Source organism: Elephantulus edwardii, unplaced genomic scaffold (genome assembly GCF_000299155.1).
Source record: "Elephantulus edwardii isolate Elephantulus edwardi_28Jun2011 unplaced genomic scaffold, EleEdw1.0 scaffold00372, whole genome shotgun sequence".
In the NCBI taxonomy this organism is placed as follows: Eukaryota; Metazoa; Chordata; class Mammalia; order Macroscelidea; family Macroscelididae; genus Elephantulus; species Elephantulus edwardii.
In genome coordinates, this window is record NW_006400122.1 from 639183 (window position 1) to 663527 (window position 24345).

The following is a 24345-nucleotide window of genomic DNA, read 5'->3' on the forward strand; positions in this document are numbered from 1 at the left end:
ATTTGGTTTTTAAATGCTAACATTTATTTTAAATATTTTCTCAATGGTTGTCTTTATAGTGAAGCAGATGTGTGGATACCTGAGCCTTTTCATGCTGAAGTTCCTGCAGATTGGTGGGACAAGGAAGCGGATAAATCTCTCTTAATTGGAGTGTTCAAACATGGTAAAGTGGTGTTTCTGTTTGAATCCATCTTGGCTGTGTGGCTCTGTCTTTATTTAGAACTCTCTGCATACTCTTTCTTAAAGTCATAATATTAATGAGCTTAGTTCCAAAGGACTCTTGGCGTCGACCATTTTTCTGTACTGAAAAATCTAATATGAACTGTAAATATCAGATGCTGTTTTTGAATGTTTGTTGAGTGTTTGAGAAGAAAACATTTCTTTCTTGGCTCCAAATAAAACCAAAACCATATTTGTTTTAATAATAGCCAAGTTGTACTATGGAGCTTCCTAAACTTTGCTTCCAGTGCTTCTTCACTTGCTAACTCTGCCAACCAGTGTCAGAGTGGACGGTGGGCTTAACCTCTGCTATTAATCTGTACAAGTGCCTCCTGGGCTTTGTTCCAAGCAATATTTCACAAATGTCAGTGCTGAGAACTCGCGGCTCCCCCGAGTGGGATGCAGCCTTGTTAACTTTGAAAGGCTGGGGCTGCAGAACTGGCATGATATATACAGTGAGCAATTCCTGATTATAATCCCAATTCTCTGGAGGTCATAGAGGTATTCTCAGCAGCCCAGGCTGACTAAAGGGGAGAATGATGGCTTATAAAACCTTTCATGATGACAGTTTGGCTGGAGGCTCTACAGCAGTTAGGAGCAGTGTGTTGTAGTACACATCCTAATTGAATTGTGCTGTTCTGCTTCTGTACTGCAGACGCGTTTTGTGAGCTCAACCTAAAAATCATTTTCCCGCAGTGCACTGTTGGGATCTGCCATTTTCCATCTAGTCAACTTGGGCAGTCAAAAAGCAAATTGGCGTTTGAAAACCATAGAGGGAACAATGTCATCTTACTGACATGCATCGTCCTAAACCTGATAAGACAGGTTTGCTGGCCTGATGTACACAGGGATTTTCAGCAAGCAGTACGAGGTTCAGCAGGGCCGAAGTGATTCAAAGAAGGGTGGGTGGGGGCAGCCTGGGGACTACCACTCCAGAGGTCGGAAAAGAACCTTCTGAAGCTTTTCAAATGTCAGACGAAATTAGATCTTGGGGGAAATAGGGTCAGAAATCTTCCCGGGCATCTGGTTATGTTTTTCTGTTCATATTTGTTGTAATTCTGATAATATCCCTGTAGTGTAACTTGGTCCCCAAAAGCATTCCCAGAATGGCTATACCCTTGAACACTTTACGAAAATAGTTTGCTTGGATTCCATGTAAGAGGATGCTCTTGACTTGGAGAAACAGCAAATGTTTGCTGTCGGGGGACCATGATTTTGTCAGTGACGAGGCCTTTCTTTGTTCCTGTGTGCTTCCTGTGGGCTGGCTGGGATGACACAGGCTACGAGAAGTACAATTCCATGCGAGCTGACCCCACACTATGTTTTCTGGAACGAGTGGGCATGCCTGATGCCAAGGCCATCGCTGCTGAGCAAAGAGGAACAGACATGCTAGCAGATGGCGGTGACGGGTAAGGAGGACATTTTAAAATTTTAATAAACTTTATATTAGTGTCATATATATTGGCAGGGTTCAGTTTTTACACTGCACAATGTATTGTGTAGTATCTGACTAGAACTGAAGCAGTCTTTACTGGTATATTTTATTTACGTATCATAATGGCTATTTAAACAAAATACATTATCTAGATCATTTGTGACTTCTCCAAATGACAGTTCCACCCACCAGTGCTTCTCTATTGTTGCATGTTTTAAATGTTGTCACAGTCACTGGAGAGGTCAAATCCAGAAGTAAAAGCAGCATTTGGCAGATTACTACTCTTCCCACCCCCTTCCTACCCTTCATTCGCTTGCTCATCATTATGACTCTTCTAAAAAAAAAATAAATAAAATTTACATTTTATATAGGGGAGAGTTTGACAGAGAAGATGAAGACCCAGAATATAAACCAACCAGAACACCATTCAAGGATGAAATAGATGTAAGAATCAGTGTATTCACTTTTAAAGCACCATTAAAATCTTATATGCCTATATAAGACTTGTTAAGTTTTATAGATAATGGTCTTTTCTTTAAAAGTTAAAGCAAAAGCAAAACCTCAGATTAAAATAATTTTATTTCTTGCTTTGCTTTCAAGGAATTTGCAAATTCTCCTCCAGAGGATAAGGAAGAGTCCATGGAAATACATGCTACAGGTAAAGCTCACAAGAGCCCAGGGGACAGAGCAGCTGTGTGCTGTGCAGGAATCGTTCACACAGGGGCATTTACATACCGCATCACTGAGTTATCTTTATTTGAATAAATTCTTATTTATTGTTGGTTTGTCGACACATAGAATTTCAGTGATGAATAACTGGGTGGGTATATTTTTAGAATAAGGCAACTGATTTTTTTTTCTTTTATATCACCAGTTAGTGAAATACTTTTATTCATCCTTAGACTGTTGAATGTAGAGCATTTGTGATTTATTCCTGTTAATACTGCCAGTTAATACAGAATGGTGACCTTTTAACCAAAATAAGAGCATTAGCTAGCAATTAACATCAACATGTCTTGTGTTTAAGATTTTTATTGTAAATGCATTTCAGAAGAGCATGCTTATGATGTAGTTCATGGTGTTTCATCATGCAGCATTGGTGAATAATCTTATCCTCCCCTCTACTTGCCAAGGCATGAAAAAGGAAATGGGTTCTAAGCTCTGTGCTAACATTATCCCCATTTCTATTTAAAAAATGAGGGCACTGAGTTGTCCTTTCCCACACTGTCATCTGAGTGTTAATGAGTCATCCTGTTTGGTTGGAAAATCCTGTGTATTGCAAGATTGAAGCTTCACATTTCAAAAATATTTTTTCCACTTCCCCAGGCAAGCACAGGGAAAGTATTGCTGAGTTAGGCCAACTTTACTGGCCTAACACTTCAACGCTGACTACCCGTCTGCGCCGCCTCATTACTGCCTATCAGCGCAGCTATAAAAGGCAACAAATGAGGCAAGAGGCCTTAATGAAGACTGACCGGCGGAGACGCCGGCCACGGGAAGAAGTGAGAGCTCTGGAAGCAGAAAGAGAAGCTATTATATCTGAAAAACGTCAAAAGTGAGATTCTTTGGGATTTCATTCAACTCCTTGAACATTGCCCTCCTTTTTACTGTTTTAGGCCCACAGCAGATAGGAAGCCCTTCACAGATAGTGACCTTCAAAGAAAACCTCACTGCATCAAAGCAGTATTGGTCCCCAGCCCCAAAAAGGTGCTGTGTGTTGAGTTTAGGGGGAAGAGGAAAAGAAATAATCAACTTAAGCTTTTCTGCTCACGTCCAATTCAAGCTAATATCTTCTTTCTAATAGATGGACAAGAAGAGAAGAAGCTGATTTTTACCGTGTGGTGTCAACTTTTGGGGTTATTTTTGACCCCATAAAACAGCAGTTTGACTGGAACCAATTTCGAGCCTTTGCCAGACTTGACAAAAAGTCTGATGAGAGTCTGGAGAAATACTTCAGCTGTTTTGTGGCCATGTGTAGGCGAGTGTGTCAAATGCCCTTTAAGCCAGATGATGGTATGTACATACGTAACAAAAGTTCTAGACTGAATGGCCAATGAAATGAATTTTTTTATTTAAACAAAGGAAGTTTTCCAAAGCAAATCTAATTGTTTTTGTGTTCTAGAGCCACCCGACCTCTCTTCCATGATCGAACCAATCACAGAAGAGCGAGCCTCTAGAACTTTGTACCGTATAGAACTGCTGCGGAAAATACGCGAGCAAGTTCTCCATCACCCTCAGCTGGGAGAAAGGCTAAAACTGTGCCAGCCGAGCTTGGATTTACCAGAGTGGTGGGAGTGTGGGAGACACGACCGAGACCTGCTGGTGGGTGCTGCTAAACACGGGGTCAGTCGGACGGATTACCACATCCTCAACGATCCCGAGTTATCCTTCTTGGATGCACATAAAAACTTTATTCAAAACAGAGGAGCAGGCAGCCTGTCTTCCTTGAATCCACTGACAGTTGGATTTGGCCCAGTTCCCCCAGTCATCTCATCCACTCACATGCAAGATGAAAAGGTGATGGAGCGAACCGAAGATAAAGTAGGGGAACTGGAAGACCCAACAGCTAAGGAGAAATGTGAAGTGAAAGTAGAGGAAGAGGAAGCTGATGGCGGTGGGGAGAAGGACAGCAAGCAGGAATGTGAGGCTGAGGCAAGCACAGGAAAGAATGACCCGAAAGGCGTGGAGGGCAGCACGGACACTGGGCCCAAGTCCGTGTCTGAAAAAGGCTCTGAAGAAGACGAGGAAGAGAAGCTTGAGGATGATGACAAGTCGGAGGAGTCCTCCCAGCCTGAAGGTAATCCCTGGGGGTGTGGGCTGACCACACAGCAGCAGTGGTGAGAGGTGGTGTTTTCCTGTAGCTTGACCAATGTGTCCCTTTTCAGGGACATTTTCTTTTGTAATTCAGTAATAATTCCAGGATATACTTTAATCTGGGATTTGGCATCTTTTGGTTTGGGAAAAGAGCAACTGGAACAACTTAAAACTATTAAGAATATAGGATAAAGATAAAGGTTTGCTTTAGATTAGCTGTATGTTAAAAATTACATATGATTGTAATCCAGGCAATGAAATGTGAGAGGAGTCATTCCCTAAATAACAGGTTAATTATTTTAAAACAGATAAAACCTCAAAAAAACCAGTTGTTTCCAAGTCACATCAACTCTTGGTCACCTAGGATTACTTCTATTTTATTATTTGAATGTACATAATTTCCTGTTTGTCTCTTGCTTCTCTATCTTTATAAAAGATGTAAAAAGTAGAAGTAAAATCAGAAAGTAATCAGTTGCTGGTTACCATTACAGTGCCATAATTAATATAAAGTTAGCATCGGGCACCACATTGTTCTCTTCTGTTCTAGCTGCAGCTTTGAACTTCAGCCAGAATGTTAGCCTGTTTTCTTGTATAGAAGATCATGGGCTCTTGGGTCAGACTTGGTTGGCATAGCCTCTGCAGTGGTTTATTTGTACAGTGCCAAAGACTTCACTTTTTTGAGCCTCTAGGATACCACTACCTACACTAAAACCTCTTGCCGTCATGTCGATCTGACCCCTGGTGACCCATAGAACAGACTAGAACTGTCATGTACTTCGCAAGGCCATCATCTTTGTAGAAGCAGACCACCATATCTTTCTTCAGTGGAATGACTGGTGAGTCTGACCTGCTGGTGTTTTGATCAGCAGCTGAGTGCTCAACCACGGTATCTACATCTGAGGGACTTTCTATGGCATGTAAAGCCATTTGTAAAGTACCTTACTGGTCATACAGCAAGTTCTCAAGAAAATGGCATTTTGTGCCATTCTTGAACTTATTTTAGTAGTATTCTGGCTGTGAGTAATGCACATGAACTCCTCTCTGAGCAGGAGCTGTATCTAGAGGGAAGAATTTTGATGAAGAAAGCAATGCCTCTCTGAGTACTGCCAGGGATGAGACCCGCGATGGATTCTACATGGAGGATGGAGATCCCTCAGTGGCTCAGCTTCTCCATGAACGGACATTCACCTTCTCGTTTTGGCCCAAGGTTGGCATTTTGTTGTTGACTCTAAAGAGACAAGAGAGAATATGATCTTAAATGAAACCTTAACACAATTATAAAAACTGTAGACCCTTCTCATTGTGAACAAATGATCTAGAAAAGCTTGAAGAAAGAAGTCTGTAGAATATCTTGCTAAGTAGAAAAAAATGGCACAAAGCGAACTGAAAACGAGCTCTTGTTTGTGTTGCTTTTGCCTTTGGCTGTGCAGGGTGGTCGTTCATGTTGTCCAAGGTTGGATGGGAATTAGGTCCATAGAATCACCTTTTGGAAAAATTAAGCATTTGGACCTTTAAAGCTCTTTGTTTTTATTTGAAGCAGAACTTTCAGATTTAAGTCCGTTTGGAAATCTGCAGTCTTCTTCACTCGAGAGGAGGAGAGTGGGCCATTGGCCCATTTGCTTCAGTATGTTATGGGTTAATCCAAATAATGTGTGACCAAAAGAAAAGTGAAAATTAATTTTTAGGCTAAATAGCCTAATTTTTAAAAAAATTCCTTTGTAATTTGGGCCTGATTTTTAGGATGGGATCTGATCATCCTGATCATTAAACTTGGCAGACTTACAGCAAGACCAGGCTTCAGCAGACTGCTCCCAGCCAGTCCTTTGCAGACATGCTACTATAAGATACAGGGGGGTGTTGATGGTGCACTGTCCCATCAGGGTCAGGGCTGGTTCCCCAGTGATGCAAATCACCTTTCCTGAGAACACAAGGGAGTTCTGCAGGCTAGTCACAAGGTTTCTGGTAGCAAGCACTTCCAATCGATGGACCTCCATCTAAGAGCTGTAATTAGAAATTTTTTAACGTACACGCTTCAATGAAATTTGAACTGATACTAGGTGAGGAATGCAAATGACATTCATTTGATGTTCCTAGTTTGGTACCCATTTCATAATGCTGGGCTTTATTAATAGTGACATTAATAATGTCCCATTTCCTGGGATAGACTGTAGGCCAGTTTATGCATCTAAAGTGTCAGCACATCAAGAAATAAAAGGCAGGGCCTCCCCCAATGCTGAGTGCTAATGCTGAATGATAAGACAGAGATTACTTTTAAAATTAGGAGTATTTTAAAGTTGATAGTTCTGGGTTATGTTTTATTTTTTATGTATTCAAGTGTTCATAATTGAAAAGTAGTAAGTTTCTGGATTAGGGCCACTCAAGACTTTCTACCAGAGCAAGGCAGGTTTTTTATGGGTTTTATTTGCTTGTTTGCTTTTTACATCTTTTGCTTTATGTTCATCCAGAAACTTTACGTCTTTGTAACAGTTTCACACAATTTGTGCTCTCCCTCTAGGATCGAGTTATGATAAACCGATTAGATAACATCTGTGAAGCAGTGCTGAAAGGCAAATGGCCAGTCAACCGGCGCCAGATGTTTGATTTCCAGGGCCTCCTCCCTGCTTGCACACCTGCCGCGGACAGCCCCCTGCAGAAGAGGAGCTTTGCTGACCTCTCAATGGTTGGCCATGCCAGTGTTGGTGGGAGTGAGGACATCATGGCTTCTCCTCACTTAACAAAAGTGAGTCACCGTGGCACGTGCAGATAAAGGCAAACTCTCTAAATCTTAACCTGTTTGAAAGCTTGATTTAACTGGTCCCAATGAAAAAGAATGAAACTACTGGTCCCTGGTTTTATCCATTTCTTTTGCTTTTCTGTGGTTGTAGTTGTTTTTGTTGTTGTTGAATACCATCAAATTAGAACCAAACCCTAGCTGCTCCTGCAGCTGTTTTCAGAGGAAATAAGTTGCATGGGAGGAGACTTTCTGTCTTTCTCTCATGGAGCAGCTGGTGGATTAGAACTTGGTGCTTTTGGGTTGACAGCCGAGCTCCTTATCACTAATTAGGCCACCAGTGCTCCCAATTAGGAATGTTTATTACTCAGGCTTCTTGCTTTTTTTTCCCCACTCCACCTCTTGTTGTGTATTGTTGAATAGGATCCGATTGGCACAGGAGGAGATTGCCCCTTCTTCTCCAGCAGAGCATCTGGTGGATTTGAACTGCATGCCTTCAGGATTGCAGCACAGTTTCATGCCACTAGGCCACCAGAGCTCCCTTACAGACTTTATGCTTTTTATTTGTAGAAGGGAGCTACGTATCAGGAGAGTTGCTTCAGTTCACTACAACTCTTTTTTTCTGCTATTTATCAATAGAAAGATGCGCTCAACCTGGTGGCCCCTCGCCAGCGACGACGACGCAGGCGGAAAATCGAAATTGAGGCTGAAAGAGCTGCCAAGCGACGGAACCTCATGGAGATGGTTGCCCAGCTTCGTGAGTCTCAGGTGGTCTCAGAAAATGGACAAGAGAAAGTTGTAGATTTATCAAAGGCCTCAAGAGAGGCAGCAAGTTCTACCTCAAATTTCTCATCTCTCACTTCAAAGTTTATCTTGCCTAATGTCTCCACACCAGTCTCTGATGCCTTTAAGACTCAGATGGAATTGCTCCAGGCAGGCCTGTCACGAACACCTACGAGGCATCTGCTTAATGGCTCCCTAATGGATAGACAGCCTCCCATGAAGAAGAGGCGGGGAAGGAGGAAGAATGTGGAGGGCCTTGATCTGCTTTTCATGAGCCACAAACGAACATCACTGAGTACAGTAAGTCAGGGGCCCTGCCTGAGCAGTGGGCCAGGGCTACGGCAGGGCCGGGTGTCAGAGCGGCCTCTTGTGCTATGGAGAAAGTGCCAGTGAACAGAGTCATGGTTTTGAGAGGAAGATTGTGCTGGCCACACTGCTCAGCCTGAACTAAGTGTAGTTTGAATATTTGTTTCTCTCAGACTTCTGATATTATTGATGATTTTCGGAAGTGACCCAAAACAACAGCATGTTTTTCTGAGCCCCAGATCATTGTCTGAGTATTTGAGGTGGAAAAAAAATCTGCTTTTAAAAATATTAATTTACTTTGTACCAGGCATCTATCTATTAGATTAATAGAAAAGTTTAGAATTACGCTGGAAGTTGTGCACATACACATAACGTGATTTGAAGTTGGAACCACTTCATAGCTGACCCTCCAGTGGGTTTTCAGAGGTTGTAACTTAAAGGGTGGATGAACAGTGCAGGAGAGGGAGATCCCAGATATGCGGAATTGATACAGTAACTGGGGCAATGGGGGTTGGGGTATCAGAGTTAGTGAGACTGGCTCAGGGAAGGATTCAGAACTGCTATACATAGGGTCACAAGTGACTCAATGGCATATAAAAACAATAACATACTGTGACAGGTTTGGAAGAAGGAGTGGCATCCACTTCCTAAACAACATGCCTCCGAAAACTCTGTGAACTTTGATAAATGTCCATAGTTGTAGAGGTGCTTCAAGCCTTTTATTCATAGGGTCACTGAGTCATGCTCAACTCAAAGGCGATGAACAACAACTAATGAGAGGAGGTTGTCCATCCTTCTCCCATGGAGCTACTGATAGATTCAGATCACCAGGGAGGAGTCACCTTTGGGTTGACAGCAACTCTCTATGCCTGCCAAGTCACCAGAACTCCCTGCATGGAAATGAGGCATCTTTAAAATGCGAGCTTAAAAGGCCTCTGTTAGTTTAGATTTGAAAGAAAAATGCATGCCAATGAATTTCAGCATTTCCTTTTCAAAATCAAAAGACATGAATATACCATCACCAACATCTTTTCTCTGATCTACTTCAACTGAACTGTCCACCTGACTCCCTGAATTTCTACAAGAACTTTACCACAAAGATCTCTTGATGTGTGTTCTGTTATTAGAAAGGATCAGAAACCCAGGTCCACATGGGGCTCTGGAGCATTGGCGTGTGTGGGTTTAAGGCAGATGGGGTGCTTGCAGGCACCTCTGAGGTAGAGCCCAGTGACCTCTCCCCACGGCAACAGAACCCCACAATTAAGACTATTTGGGCAACACTGGACTTTTAACTATGGGGGGAATAATTGTTTAAAATGTCTTTTTTTAAATACTATCTTGTTTTCCATTTTCTGAACCTAGAGAAAAGCCCCGGAAGGGGAGGGGGGGGCTCAGTGACTTTAAGCCAAACAGTTGCTGTCTCCACTTTGTGCTAAGCCTGGGTGTCACAGTGGAAGTGTGCCCTGGAGGATTGTCAGTTGCTTGGTTTTCTAGATGTTGATCAACCACGTCTTTTTTCCAAGGTGCCTCTAACTGGGTTCTCCATCTTTTTGATTTAGTGGTTGTGCACTAAGTTATTTGTGCCAACCTGGAACTCCTTCAGTAAAATAAAAGGCTAGAAAAAGTTATGGCTGACTCAAAGCCCAGAGATATTAAAACCACACTTAATAAAATTTGTTTAACGTTCATTGTTAGGTTCCGTTGAGTTGACTCCATCCCGTAGCAATCCTGTGTGCAGAGCAGAGCCCTGCATGTGTTGTCCTCACAAACTCGGTTGTGCTTAAGCCAGTTATCGTTGTCTCTGGTTAATCCATCTTGCTGAGGATCTTCCTCTCTTTTGCTGCCCTTCTGCTTTTTCAAGCATAATGTTCTCCAGTGTTTGACTTCTCCTGACAACATGGCCATGGTATGTGAGATGAAGTTTCACTATCTTTGCCTTTAAGGCACACTCTTTCTTCATTTCTTCCTAGATGAATGTATTTGTAGTTCTGGTAGTCCATGGTATATTTAATACTCTTTTCCAACACAACATTTCAAAAACATAAATCACTGGCCTTACATATTCATCCTCTAAATTTCATGTGCACATGAGGAAGTGGAAAATGTCATGGCTTGGGTCAGACGCACCTTAGTTTTTAAAGTGACATCTTTGCTCATTAGCAATATTTTAAAGAAGTCCTTGACAGCAGGTTTGCTCAGTATAATAGTGGTTTCTTGACAACTATTTTATGCGTATTGATTGTAGGTAAAAGCACAATTTCTGAAGTTACTTCAATTCCACAGTTATAATAAGGCGTTTTTGTTGGTGATGGGATTATTTTTAAAAAACAAAACCAAACACACCTGATGATGGTTCAACCATAAGCAGCTATTTCAAAAGTTGAAATGCCATTTCTAATGTGATCCTCAGGCAGAGATGAGTCACTGGCGATAAACCTTCTTTTCTGAAATGCTCCTAACACTCAGATAGATCTTATTGACTCAAGAGTTCTTTCTCCATAAGCATTGACAAACTGGGACATTACTGGAGCTGATACCTTTTTTCATTTACTGTTGTATTTAGTGTTTGGATCATAGCACATCCTCGTCTATGGAGCAGGCATCAGGAATTAATAGTCCTAGGTGCTGTTTCTCTTTCACCAACACAAACCCTATACTAAACCTAATGCTGGCTTTATTCAGTTCCTATAGATTAAGTAATTGCTAAGAATGTATTGATTTCATTTTTCAAAAGTCACATTTAGCAACCCAAGTCAACACTAAGAAAACTGATGTATATTGGAGAATGTGCCTTTTAAATTGCTTTTTTATTATCAACTGCTAAAGTGTAAGGATTTTCCTATTTAATGTTGTGGAGGGCAATGTGCATGCTTTGGCAATGTATGCTTAGTTAGACTAAAGTTTGAGAATGTTTTGTATATGGAACAGGACAGATCCTGTAAGTAAATACCATACCAATGTGCATGCATATGCAAGCACACATGGACACCATGACTAAAGCATGATGAGGGGACTTGTGAGTCAAAAAAAGGAACATCAGAAGAGGAGGGGATATATGGAGATAAATAGATCAAATTACCTTAGAGATGTTAGTACTTGGACTGAAGTTTGTGGATTGGGTAAGGAATTGGCCATTTGCAAAGGCATAAGTGGTGAGGCAGAGACGAGCTTGGAGACCTGGCAAGATGTGTCCCTAAGGCTTTGACTGCTTGCTCAAGAAATTGAATCTTAGCCTAAAGGTGATGAGTCCCAGTCGCTGAAGTCAAACATAGGAGTAATGTGATTGGATGTTTTTAAAAAACTCTGCAAAGCTGCACTGTATTGCAGAGGGGTAAAACTAGAATTGAGGAGGCCATATGGGAGGATTATAGTAATACGGTAAGAACTGAAGAAGGCCTGGGCAGTAGAGATGGAGAAATCGATTCATGTAAGAAGTATTTGGAGATGGATTTAACAGAATTTGAGGCCCTGGGGCTGAATGATGGTAGTGTCCATTTTAATTTGGGTTCATCTTGTGACCACTCCCTACATACTCCCCACCCCCATACACACACACACATGATTCAGCACCCCTGACGGGTCTTGTGCACAGAGTGCTGATGAGTCTAGATGGCGTTTGGAGTGATGCTTTCATTACCAGGGATCTTCAAGGGAGATGGAATAGACTGGCTGCTGTGGGTTTTGGAGCTCACACATGTGGTACCTGTGTTCATAGTGACCTACAGAGGGATTTTGAAGCTTAGTGGTAGGATGTATTATGAACTTTTTAACTCATGAATTCTTCAGTATAAAGGATAATATTACAAGTTTCTCTTTATAACTTAAACATTGTTCCAGAATATACCTTATTTTAGGAAATGTCTCCTTTTTTCAGTAAAGAACCATTATGCTAAGATAGTGTTTTCTTGAGGACATTAGCAGAGTGTGTCCTGAGGTGAAAATCCCAACCATTGTCAACTCTCTACAGGAAGATGCTGAGGTGACCAAAGCTTTTGAAGAGGACATAGAGACTCCCCCAACAAGAAACATTCCTTCTCCGGGACAACTGGACCCAGATACACGGATCCCTGTGATAAACCTAGAAGATGGAACTAGGCTGGTGGGGGAAGATGCTCCTAAAAATAAAGATTTAGTTGAATGGCTTAAGCTGCATCCAAGTTACACAGTTGATATGCCAAGTTATGTACCAGTAAGTATTTCAGCATTTGGACTTGGAAGGAGTCCTCAAGCAGTGCGGTTTCCTCTCCCATGCATTAGTATCCCTGAACATTTTGGACCTGTCATGCTTTTGCGCCAGTGTCTTCTACATTGTTGCTGTTGCCTATAACTTCCCTGTAGGATTTCCTCAATAAGATCTTTCCATCAGAGTCTTGTCTCTCCCAAAACCCTGGTTTGGGTTCTATTCACCACTGTTTTGACTAGTGACTGAATGATTAACCACCAGGAAACCTCGCCTTAGTGTCCATTACATTAGAGACTGGTTTCCCAGCTGCCATTCTGAGGGGTATTGGCACAGGTAGGTTAAGATGGTGGCTCTATTTAACTCTTCTTCAACCAGTACGAACATAATGTTTTCAGGAATTCTTTATATGGCCCGGCTTCTGTGTGCCCTTGTCAAGGTAATGCCCTTGAAAGTACTCTAATTGATCTCCACACAAGGTCTGACCAGCATAAAGTACTGTGAGGCTGTTTCTTTCCTGAAATGTTCCCAAGTTAATGCAGCCTAAGATTTTATTAGCTTCTTTTTAAGCAAATAAATATCACTTGTACCTCATATTAAACATTTGATAATTAGTGCCTCCAGATGATGTGTTGCATACACTGCTGGCAAGGGAAAGAAACTTTATTTCCTAAGCTTGTGTGATTGAGTTAAGAAAATGGAAATGTTTTAGTTCAACCAGGTGTTGAAAATGCTTTCTCCCACTCAGGTGTTTTTGTCCCTTGTATTAGTTCTTCTCACATGTATACTTCGTGTTGTCAGATGTGGTATTGTCTCTGGGATTGTATAAGTCACTTTAGTAGTCAGTAAATAAGATAGTAGAAAGCAGCCTTTTAAAAATACAATGGCTTGACTAAACATTACAATTCAAAAGTTATTGTAATTGATAGACAATTTTATTCCTAATGCCTGAGGACATGGGGAGAAAATTTTTCCTTTTGAAGAAAAGCAAGAATCCTAATAATTTAAAAGATCCAGAAACCTTCATAGTAAATGAGAATGGCTTGATAGTTTTCTTTGCCATCTATAGAGGAAAGAATGTATATTACGTGAACTTTTTTTTTTTTTTTTTCAGAAGAATGCAGATATGCTGTTTTCCTCATTCCAGAAGCCTAAACAAAAACGACATAGATGTCGAAACCCTAATAAATTGGACATAAACACTTTGACAGGAGAGGAAAGGGTGCCTGTTGTCAATAAGCGAAATGGAAAGAAGGTAAAGACTAAAAGAGAGAACAGACCTCTGATTTCTTAACCCAAAAAACATGCTTTTACCTGCCATCATTTTTAAGGAAAAAGAAACATGTTTCTTCTACAATCTGTATCTTCATATTTAAAGAGGAGTTTGAGGAATTTTGTTTGATTTTCAATTTTCTTTTTAAATGCTTCTCCCCAGATGGGTGGAGCAATGGCCCCTCCAATGAAGGATCTACCCCGGTGGCTAGAAGAAAACCCAGAATTTGCAGTTGCCCCAGATTGGACTGATATAGTTAAGCAATCTGTAAGTACCAGCTCCTACTCCTAAGTGTTTTCTTACTTCTCATTGCCCATTAGTTATTCTGTTTTAATAATTCTTCACTTTAGAGATTTGAATGTAATAGATTATCTTCATTCATCATTAATACATCATCATTTCATAACAGAGTATCATTTGTCCTGAGTGGCTTGGTTAGAAGGAATTCTATGGATTTGCTTACATATTCCTTATGTGACAGATAGGCTTAGCAAAGAGAGGACCTTTCAGGTGATGTACTCAGAGTCTCATCTGTGGAGTAGAATTTGATGTGGAAATCATAAAGACTGTTAACTATAATTTTGCATTAAAAACAAGTGAAATACAGGAAATTCTTCCTAACTAATTCATTATTCTTTTAAAATTGTAATTTGCTAATGATAGGGTAATTTCTTGTTTAAGTTAACTAACAGTACAAATCTTTTGGTATGTAATTATGTGAATTTTCTTGAACTTTTTATTTGGATTTATTGAGTGCAAATTTACAGAGTAGATTGGTAGTCCATTCAGTTATTCGTACGTATTTTGTTTACGACATTGATTACCAATCCTTAAAATTTTTTTCCCTTTTTTATTGTGATGTACTTCAAAGTGTACAAAGCAAAATGGCTTTCCATTCGGTAGTTGATGCCCACTTTATGGTGTTCATTACAGTACACACAATAAACATACACAGTAAACACGTTCTTTCTACTTCATCTCAGTGATTTCTGTTTCCGTTAATCTTCTCCTATGCCTTCCTGCCTACTGGGCTTCTTTCCCTAGGCGAATGCTTCCCTGTTGATCTTATATGGTTGATTATTCTCAGAAATAGATAAGTGCTTCCTTGGTGTTACCGTTCATCTCACAGGCCTGTCTCTTTAGCTGCAAGTGGAGCCACAGAGGTTAGTTTTGTTCTAGGTTAGAAGGGCTGTTCTTGAGAGTTGATTAGTCTTTATCAGACACTCGCCATCTTTTTCGCCACTTCTGTCCAGGACCTGCTCCTATGATCCCTTTCAAGCAGTCAGCCTTGGCAGCCAGGCCCCATCTAGTTCTGGTCTCAGGGTTATGGAGGTTAAGTTACATGTGGTTCATTAATACTTGTGCTCATTGTTTCTATGCATCTTTGCATTTCTGCCCTCTTCATTATTCCAGACAAAAAGAGATTAATAATATACCTTAGATAACTGCTTGCAAGCTCTTAAGACCCCAGTCATTACTCCAGTTACATGAATTTTAACACATGTATAGATTAGAGTCACCCTCCATTTTCCCATAGAAGCTCTTGTGTTGTAGTACATTGTGTGTCAGGCTGATAACTCAAAGGCTGTGGTTCAAATCCATTGGCTGGAAGAAAGATAAGTGATCTCCTCCAGTAAAAATTTACAACCTCTGAGACCTGATTGATGTTAGTCAGAGTCAGCTCGGTAGCCCTGAATAAAGTCATTATTAGAATACAGGGTCGCTCCATCACTCTAGAACATCTGGTTTGAGACTTTTCTACCTTTCCCTCACTCCCAACCCTGGCAACCGTCAGACTATTTTCAGACTGTAGCTTTTTTTCTTAGAGTATCGTTTAATGTTAGCATCACATATATAATCTTTTTTAGCTACTGTTGTCATGCCTTTGAGATTCATCTATGTCACTTTGTATATTTATTATTACTGGAGAATATTCCATTGCAGGGGCTACCATGCTTATTTTTTAGCTTTACATTTGGGTTATGTCCAAATTTTAACAATTCATTTTTCCACATCTCTCAGCTACTTTCTAGCCATTATAACTAACATTAATTATAGATGCAAATAGTTTAACATTTAAAATAGTAAAATAGACCCTAACAGGTTTTGGGGAGATTCAGCATAATTCAGTAAGCTAATAGATTACTTAAAATGAGAATGTTTGCTTGTGTTGGTTTTACCACTGAGATTTTTTTACTGGAAATGATTGGTTATATATTTCCATTTGAAATGCCACAAAGACCTATGTTACAATTTCAGCATCAGGACCACTTGGGAAACTGAATGGATGATTTGCTGGAAGATACAAAGCATAGATGACATTCTGAGGAAGGGAGTACCTGGTGGTGTAGTGGTTAAGTGTTCTGCTGACCATGAGGGGTGGGGTGGTTACAGGGGAGAGCACCCCACATCTGTGAAGGTAGCACCCTGGCAGTTGTGTCCTGTTTTGTTGGTGGTTCTGGGCCCAGCCAGCTGGTTTTGATTTGGGGTTTGCAGTATGCTAACTGATCACCTTCGCCTAGGAGCAGCTTGGAGAGAAGGCCCGGTCCTTCTGAGCTGCTGTGGTCCCAGTGGCCCCCTGGGGTCTTAGGGGCTGCTTTTCTACTCATGTGCACCCTCTTGCGGGAAAGCAGTCTTGCTGGGATATCAAGTACCTGTCTGCCAGCTCTGTCAGCCATGCTAATGCCCCCCCCTGCCATCCTCAGGGCTTTGTTCCTGAGTCCATGTTTGACCGTCTGCTGACTGGCCCAGTGGTGCGGGGAGAGGGTGCCAGCCGACGAGGACGACGGCCCAAGAGTGAGATTGCCAGGGCTGCCGCTGCTGCCACTGTGGCTTCCACGTCAGGCATCAACCCGTTGCTGGTCAACAGCCTGTTTGCAGGCATGGACCTCACCAGCCTGCAGAACCTGCAGAGCCTGCAGTCCCTCCAGCTGGCCGGGCTCATGGGCTTCCCGCCTGGACTGGCCACGGCGGCAGCTGGCAGTGAGGCCAAGAGCCCGGCAGTGCTGCCGCTGATGCTACCTGGCATGGCGAGCCTGCCAGGTGTGTTCGGCCTGGGTGGGTTGCTCAATGCCCCGCTGACCGCGGGCAATGCGCCTGGACCCAGCCCCGGCCTAGGGGACCCAGAGGACAGTGCAGCCAAAGCAGATGACAAGGGCAACGAGAATGAGGATGAGAACAAAGACTCTGAGAAAAGCACAGAAGTGGTTTTGGCTACTGACTCTGCAAATGGATCTGTTGGTGCTGCTACTGCCCCGGCCGGCCTGCCCTCCAACCCCCTGGCCTTCAACCCTTTCCTCCTGTCCACCATGGCCCCCGGCCTCTTCTACCCATCCATGTTTCCACCTCCGGGCCTGGGAAGGCTGACGCTACCCGGCTTCCCCTCACTGGCTGGGCTGCAGAACACCGCAGGCGCTGAGGACAAGGCCACCGACAAGGCCGAGGAGACGCTGGAGGGCAGTGATGCTGAGGAGAGCCTGGACAAAACGGCCGAGTCCTCGGCCATGGACGACGAGACAGCACAGGGCGAGGAGCTCGACTCACCTGATGGGCCGGAGGAGGGAGATCGCAATGGAAGTGACGCGTAACCAGTTCCAGTTAAAGTGTTTCAACTTTTGACAAGTGGTAGTCCTACTGTTTACACTCACAGTTAATGTTCATACCTAGTTTTATAAGCTGTTCTGTAACATAGTGTAGCAAAGAAAAAAAGAAAAGAAAGTCCAAGTCATGTTATACAGGTGTGTCAAAGGTATCTTGGTCATTGAATATTGTGCAGTGCATTATTTATTATCCCTAGGAGAGATGAAATTTGAGAGGCGATCATGTCTTTTTAAGGAAACTTACATAATGCTCTGCTTTTTTTTCTTTTTTTCCTTTTGGTACCATTGCTATTATAACAACAACAAAAAAAAAGCAATTTTTAACTGAGTGGCACAATAGAAGGAAGTGCCCCTTAAAGGAAATATGAAGTTATATATTTAATTTTTTTTTCTTTTTTTTTCTGTGAAGGTCAAGATGAAATTTATCATACATATCATTCTTGCTCACGTTCTCCTTTTTGACTGTATGGGGTTCCCGTGTTGTTTGTACCCACACACACATCCACTCTGACAATCTCCACCTGCGTGTGAACGTCTCTGTCTGAGACACAGCAATAATAAGGCAGCTGTTGAATGTGAAGGGTCCCTTTGGAAATAAATCTACTGGGAGGGTTCTTGCCAGATAGAACTACAGTTCCATTGTTTTGTGATCTTGTAATGCACTGGTTTAAACGAATAGATAAGTAAATAGAGAAGAGAGAATCAGGTACCTTTTTTAAATTAAAGGACTTTGTTACTTTAGCCACAAAGCTAAACAGCATTACCTCAGCTCTAAACTAGCCTTGAAGTTTACAGACATGACTTTGTAAATGTATTGTTCTTTCTTTGTTGTGATGTCCTTTATTTTTTCCTTTAAAAACTGCTATCATGTAAGATAAAATGTAAATTGCTGCCAACTGTAGTAATGATGCTTTTAATAAAAGTGGCCCATGATATGCAGAGATGTAATTATAGAATATAGTATGTAGGGGAACTGCTGTTCACTCTATTTTTTTGTATTCGCAATAGATGCAAATACAGTATTCTGGCTTTTGTACAGTTTTTTGATATATCCTCTTAGACCAAATTAGCTGTTAACAAAGCTCTAAACTGTCCTCAAAATAAGACAAGAAGAAAAATCCTGAATTACCTTCCCAGAATTCTACCCCAGTTATCTCAATAGAGAAACACACACTCATACCTTCCATTACTCTCTGCAAAGGGCATCTGAGACTGAGAATGCGTACAAATGTGTGCAGCATGTGATAATGTGGTACACTGAAGAACAAAGGGCTAAAAGAAAAATGAGACTTTAATAGGCACAATATCTGGACCATTTATTCTCAGTTAATGGGTAGAAAAACACAATGCCTTAGTGTCAGTGAGGGACACAAAGGCACCTGTTGTCCTGCAGACACGTGCTTGATGCCACAAATCAGTGTGTAGAGAATCCACGTGGGACCCGAGCGGATGCCTTCATTGCGTGCGCTCAAGTATGCACCCACTCACACATCTCGAGAGCCTACTCAATTATAAACAGGGTTTGACCTTTGATATTTAAGATGAAATGGAATTTGATACCTGCTCTTTCCATGTTTTTGCCATCTGAACAAGTAGAAACCTCATGACCATTGATATTTAAACAAAAAAAAGAGGAAGGAGATGGACACAGTTCTGTCTGTGGCTCCCCAGTACCTGCCTGCAGTGCACACACAAGCCGTCCTTCGGTCTATTATGAGCTACAGGCGAGAGCATCCAAATTCTTTCTGCACAAGGAGTCTGTTCATTTATACCCCAAGTTGAAATGTATCCATGATGGTCCTGAAAGAATTGCTTGAAACATAGATCTATGATTATTCATCAACATCGTTAGTATCTCTTCAAAATTATTAATTGATAGTAACACTTTGGAAGAAAGTGCCTTTAATAGTATCTTCTGAGAAGGAATTCTTTTGAACGTGGAAAATAAGACTAGCTATACACTAAGTGTAGGGAATGTAAATATTTAAATTACTTTTTAGCTTTAACATTTAGGAGAAAATTTGTATAATAAAATGAATCACAGGAGAGTTTTTTTCTAATTCTTTATAGCATTGGCAGTTTTGGAATTTTTCCCCCCTCCTTGACTCCTGAACATAGGTGACTATGATGTGGCTTGTACCTGTTGGAGGGCAGTGTGTAAGGACCTGGCATTGTCCCTTTTTGACTGCAGTGTGTAAGTACCTGACATTGAAAGAGGCCATCTCCTGGCCCTCAGGCATCATCTGTTAACTGCTTTACAGTTATTCAGACTTAGTGAGTATGCATAGTATATCATAGTGAGATACATGTTTTTCCTTCCTTGCTAATCTCAAATCTACCAAAGTATCTGGTCAGCCACTTGGTAACTGGCATTTTTGGTGTGCTCTGTGTAAATGAAGCAGGCTTTCATATAAATGAAGCAGGCTTTGCTTTCCAGACTGGCTGACTTCTCATCTCCACTACAAGAGAGAAGTGCTGGTCTTCCTACAGTCTACTGGCTAGCCAGCAATAGTTGCAGGAACTTGATCTGAACCCACAAAGCATGACGCTCTCCTCACTGTGCTACACTCTTACATCTCTGAGAAAATTATTATGTAATAATGACTCAAAAGGGAGATTTGTTAATGGTAGTCTCTAGGGAGTTGCACTGCTAACCTCAAGGTGGCACTTCTATGGAAGCTCAAATCCACCAGTAGCTCCACAGGAGAGAGATGGGCATTCCCCTGTGTGACTTATAACCTCAGAAACCCAATGATGGTCCAGTCATTGGACATGCATGTTTTGTTAGTTTAATAACTCAAGTGTGTGTTCACACAATGGAATACTACACTGCACCGAAAAAAAAGGAACTCCTGCAGTATTATTCAAAATGGGTGACCCTGGAGGACATTATGCTGAGTGAAATATCTCAGGCACAAAAGGACAAATACTGCATGGTGCCACTGTTGTGAAACAAGACTGACATTGGGGTTGAGGGGAGACTGTGAAAGATGGGTTGAATAATGTATACTGCATTGAAACAGATGAGGGAGAAAACAGTTTAAAAGAGATATGTGAATAGGTACCTTTTGTCATTACAGGAGTCCAGAAAGAACGCTACATAGTGGAGTGGACCTGGGGGGAGGAATTGTAAAACAATGAAATAATTTTTCTGTTACTTTTCAAAGAGAAGGGGGGGAGCGCAGGGAAAAAAGTGCAACGATGAATAGAAATTTAAAAAAAAAACCAATTTGAAGTTAAATTGGCAATGGTAACCTGAAAGAATACATAAAACTTAAAAAAATAATAATAACTCAAGTGTGTGTAGTTTTACCTTTTTCTGTTCCCATACCTTTCCATGACAGTATGTTTGAAACTGTAAATTAAATATACAGAATTTAGTTGATGACACTGGTTAAATACTTAAAAGCTCAGCAGTTTGAACTGGCCAGCTGCTCTTCATGGGAAAGATTTGACAGTCTACTCCTGTAAATGTTTACAGCATTGGAAACTGGGGCAGTTCTAATTATGTCTTACTGTCATTAGGAATTGACTTAAATTGCACTCGACTTTGATACGAATTGTCACCTGGAGTAGTATGGAATCTGACCAAAAACTTAAGTCCCAATTACTTTCATTTAAAATTTGGATTTAATTTGCTTTGTGAATATTTCTGTTGAAAAAAATCCAAAACATTAAAAAAAAATTATTGTTGTTGTTGTTAGATGCTGTCAAATTAATTTTTACTTATAATGACGCTATGAATAACAGATCTGAACCCTGTCCTGTGCCATCTTCACACTGCTGACATGCTAGAGCCCATTGCATTGTGACAGTCACTGTGTCAGTCCACCTGGTTGAGGGTCTTCCTCTCCTTTGCCAACCCAAGCATCATATCCCTTACCAAGGAATAGCACCTCCTAGCAACATGCCCAAAGTATGTGAGGTTAAGCCTCATCTTCTTTGACTCCAAAGAGCACTCTGGCCGCACCTTCTCCAAGACATATTTGTTCTGTTGTCCGTCCATGGGATGTTTAGTGCTCTTCTCCAACACCACAACTCAAAGGCATCAGTTATTTTTCTGTCATCTTATTCATTGTCCAGCTCTCAGATGCATAGCAAGTCAGAAAACCATATGGTCAGAAACACCATATCCTGATCAATTTAGTCTTCAAACTGAATTACTCCTCAATAATTTGAGGAAGTCCCTACCTGCAGACTTTCTCAGTACAATGTATCTCCTTATTTGCTGGTACCAAGGGTATTAATTGTGGATCCATACAAAATAAAGTTGTTCACAGTTTCAATTTCTTCACCATCACCATGATGTTGCCTATCAATCCAGTGGTAAGAATCTTTGTTTTCTTGTCATTGAGATGCAATCCATACAGAAGGCTAAATTCCTTGATCCTCTGCAACAAGTGCTTCAAGTCCTCCTAATCTTCAGCAAGCAAGGTTGTGTCATCTACATAACACAGATTAGCTGCTCAAATAATTTGCTTAGCATATAAATTGAATACGTGTGGGGAGAGAATACAACCCTGACACACTCCCTTCTTAATTTTAAACCATGCCGTGTTCCTCTGCTCTGTTAACACAACAACCTCCTGATTCAGGTAAAGGCTTTGCATGAGTACAGTTCGGTCCTCTGGGACTCCCATGTCAGCCACAACTTGTTATGATCCACACAATCAAATGCCTTTGCATAGTTAATAAAGCACAGAAATTTTTTCTAATATACTTTCAGCCAAGATCCATCTGACATCAGCAATGATATCCTTTATGCCACAACCTCTTATAAATCCTGCTTGAATTTCTGTCAGTTCCCTGTGTATGTACTGTATTTGCCTTTTGTGGAGTGATATCAACCAGTCATTACAAAAACAGGAGAAAGAAAAAACCAAGATGGTTATCAGGAGAGACTAAAAACTACACTAGCATCAAAAGCCAAAGTGAAAGAGCAGAACAGAAGATTCCAAAGGGCAGCTTGAGAAGACAAAAGTATAAAGAAACATGCAGAGAGCTGAAATTGGAGACTAAAAAGGGAAGAACTCTCCACATTTCTCAAGCAGAGAACTGAAAACAAATTTAAGCCTCTAATTGCAATGACTAAGGATGACTCCTTGGAGTTGTGCTGGAGAAGTCGAACATACCATGGACCAACAAGAAAAATATGCCTGTCTTGGAGAGGGTGAACCCAGGTCTCTCCTTGAAGGCTAGGATTTTGAAGCTCTGGCTCCTATACTTTTGGGCACACGGCCAGGAGGGACCTATCCTTGGAGGACATCATCCTCAGAAGGGTGGAGGGATAGCGCAGAAGAGGAAGACTCCAATTAGATGGATTGATACAGTAACGAGGATAATGAGAATAGGTGTGTTGGAATCAGACTGGCTTAGGACAGGGCAGGCTTCAAAGCTGTTTGTACATAGGGTTGCTATGAGTCTCAGGCAACTCGAAGGCACATAACAACAGTCATAATACTGAAAGATGCTATGGGCAATATATTGAACTGCCAGAAAGCATCAAAAGAAGATGGAGGCAGTAAATCTTTTACAACAGCAGATTACCACATCCTTCTAGCATGGTACAGCTGTTGAGTTTACACTGATGACTTCTATTAGCCTAGACAATTATTGTTAAATTATTGTTGTTGGGTACCATCGAGTCAAGTCAACTCACAGCGACCCTATGAACAAAAGATCTGAACCCAGTCCTGTCCTGCACCATCCTCACACTTTCTGACACGTGAGAGCAGCAGTCACCGTGTCACTCTACCTTGTGGGTATTCCTCTACTTCCCTGACCCTCCACCATTCCCAATATCATGTCTTTCTCCAAGGCACTTAGTTGTCGTAAAAGATTTACAGTCTTAAAAACACTGTAGGGCAGTTCTACTCTGTATTATAAGGTCACTGAATTGGATTCTACTCAGTGTCAATCGGTAGTGAGTAAGTTGCATTGATTAATGTAGTTGTTGATTAAAAAGCCGCCAAAAAAAGACGTGCAAAAAATTCTATATAAATATAATTGTTTTCTTACTGTATGTGAATGCCAAATAAAAGCAAGACCAGACGGGGGTGGAGGGTGGGAGGAAGGAGGAAATACACAGAGTCAACAGTACCAAAAAGAACTGCTTGACACTGAAAAATTTCAGGAAGTACCATGGAAGCTGCACTGAAGCCATTGGCAAAAAATAAGGCTCCAGGAATACATGGGATACCAATTGACTTGTTTCAATTAACAGATGCAGTCTGGAATGCAGTAACTAGTCTGTGCCAGGAAATTTGGAGGGCAGCTGTCTGACCAACAGATGAGAAGATGTCTATTTGTTTCCATTCCCAAGAAAGGTGATCCAACAGAATGTGGAAACCATAGAACAATATCAATACCACATAGAAGCAAAATATTGCTAATGAAATAGCTTGTACAGAGTATGTCATGGTTAGTTCCTCTTATGGGTGAGTATGAAATGGGTAGCATGATCCATAGTGAAAGTGCACTGCTAACATAAAGGCTAAGTCTCCAGTAGTTTGTACCAACATCTTCTAAGGAGACCTTTGTTACCATTTACAGCCTTTGGAAAGTCAAAGCAGGATTCCTGTGAGCCAGAACTGGTGACATCAGTGAATTTAAGGTTTATAGGTTTGCGGGTTTTTTGTTTGGGTTTTTAAAAATACATTTACATCTCTGATAGTCTACCTAAATCTGTCTGAGTTCAAAACTCTGGGTTTTGGCCGTGGTTAGATTTCCTTAATAATATGTCTAAATATTTGCTGGGTGTTATGTGCAAGATACTGTCTTGGTGCCAGGAATAGACCAATGCAAGTAAAGACTAGGTTATAACTATTGAGGAGCTTGCATTCAAGTAGCAAGAGGCAGACAATGGATTACAAGAAAATGAAGTCTAGGAAATAGGTGATGAGGTTATCAGGGAAGAGCCCCAGAGGTAACAACTGAGCTTACACTGGAGTGAGAAGCCAAATATAGTTGAAGAATGTTCTAGGCATAGAGGAGAGCAAATTTTCT

General features: G+C 41.2%; 1 protein-coding gene across 1 annotated transcript in view; it reads left to right on the forward strand.

Moving 5' to 3' along the window:
- The window catches only part of CHD7 (chromodomain helicase DNA binding protein 7), a 300989-nt gene extending 281593 nt beyond the window's left edge, over positions 1-19396 (forward strand). Inside the window, exons 25-38 of the mRNA XM_006902138.1 lie at positions 60-163; positions 1499-1628; positions 2026-2098; positions 2255-2312; positions 2981-3209; positions 3459-3667; positions 3777-4451; positions 5515-5675; positions 6984-7208; positions 7839-8282; positions 12256-12477; positions 13583-13723; positions 13904-14008; positions 16447-19396. Coding sequence (XP_006902200.1) covers positions 60-163; positions 1499-1628; positions 2026-2098; positions 2255-2312; positions 2981-3209; positions 3459-3667; positions 3777-4451; positions 5515-5675; positions 6984-7208; positions 7839-8282; positions 12256-12477; positions 13583-13723; positions 13904-14008; positions 16447-17328 — 3658 coding nt within the window. The 3' untranslated portion in view covers positions 17329-19396. The remainder of the gene's footprint in view (positions 1-59; positions 164-1498; positions 1629-2025; positions 2099-2254; positions 2313-2980; positions 3210-3458; positions 3668-3776; positions 4452-5514; positions 5676-6983; positions 7209-7838; positions 8283-12255; positions 12478-13582; positions 13724-13903; positions 14009-16446) is intronic.
- Positions 19397-24345: the final 4949 nt, after the last annotated feature.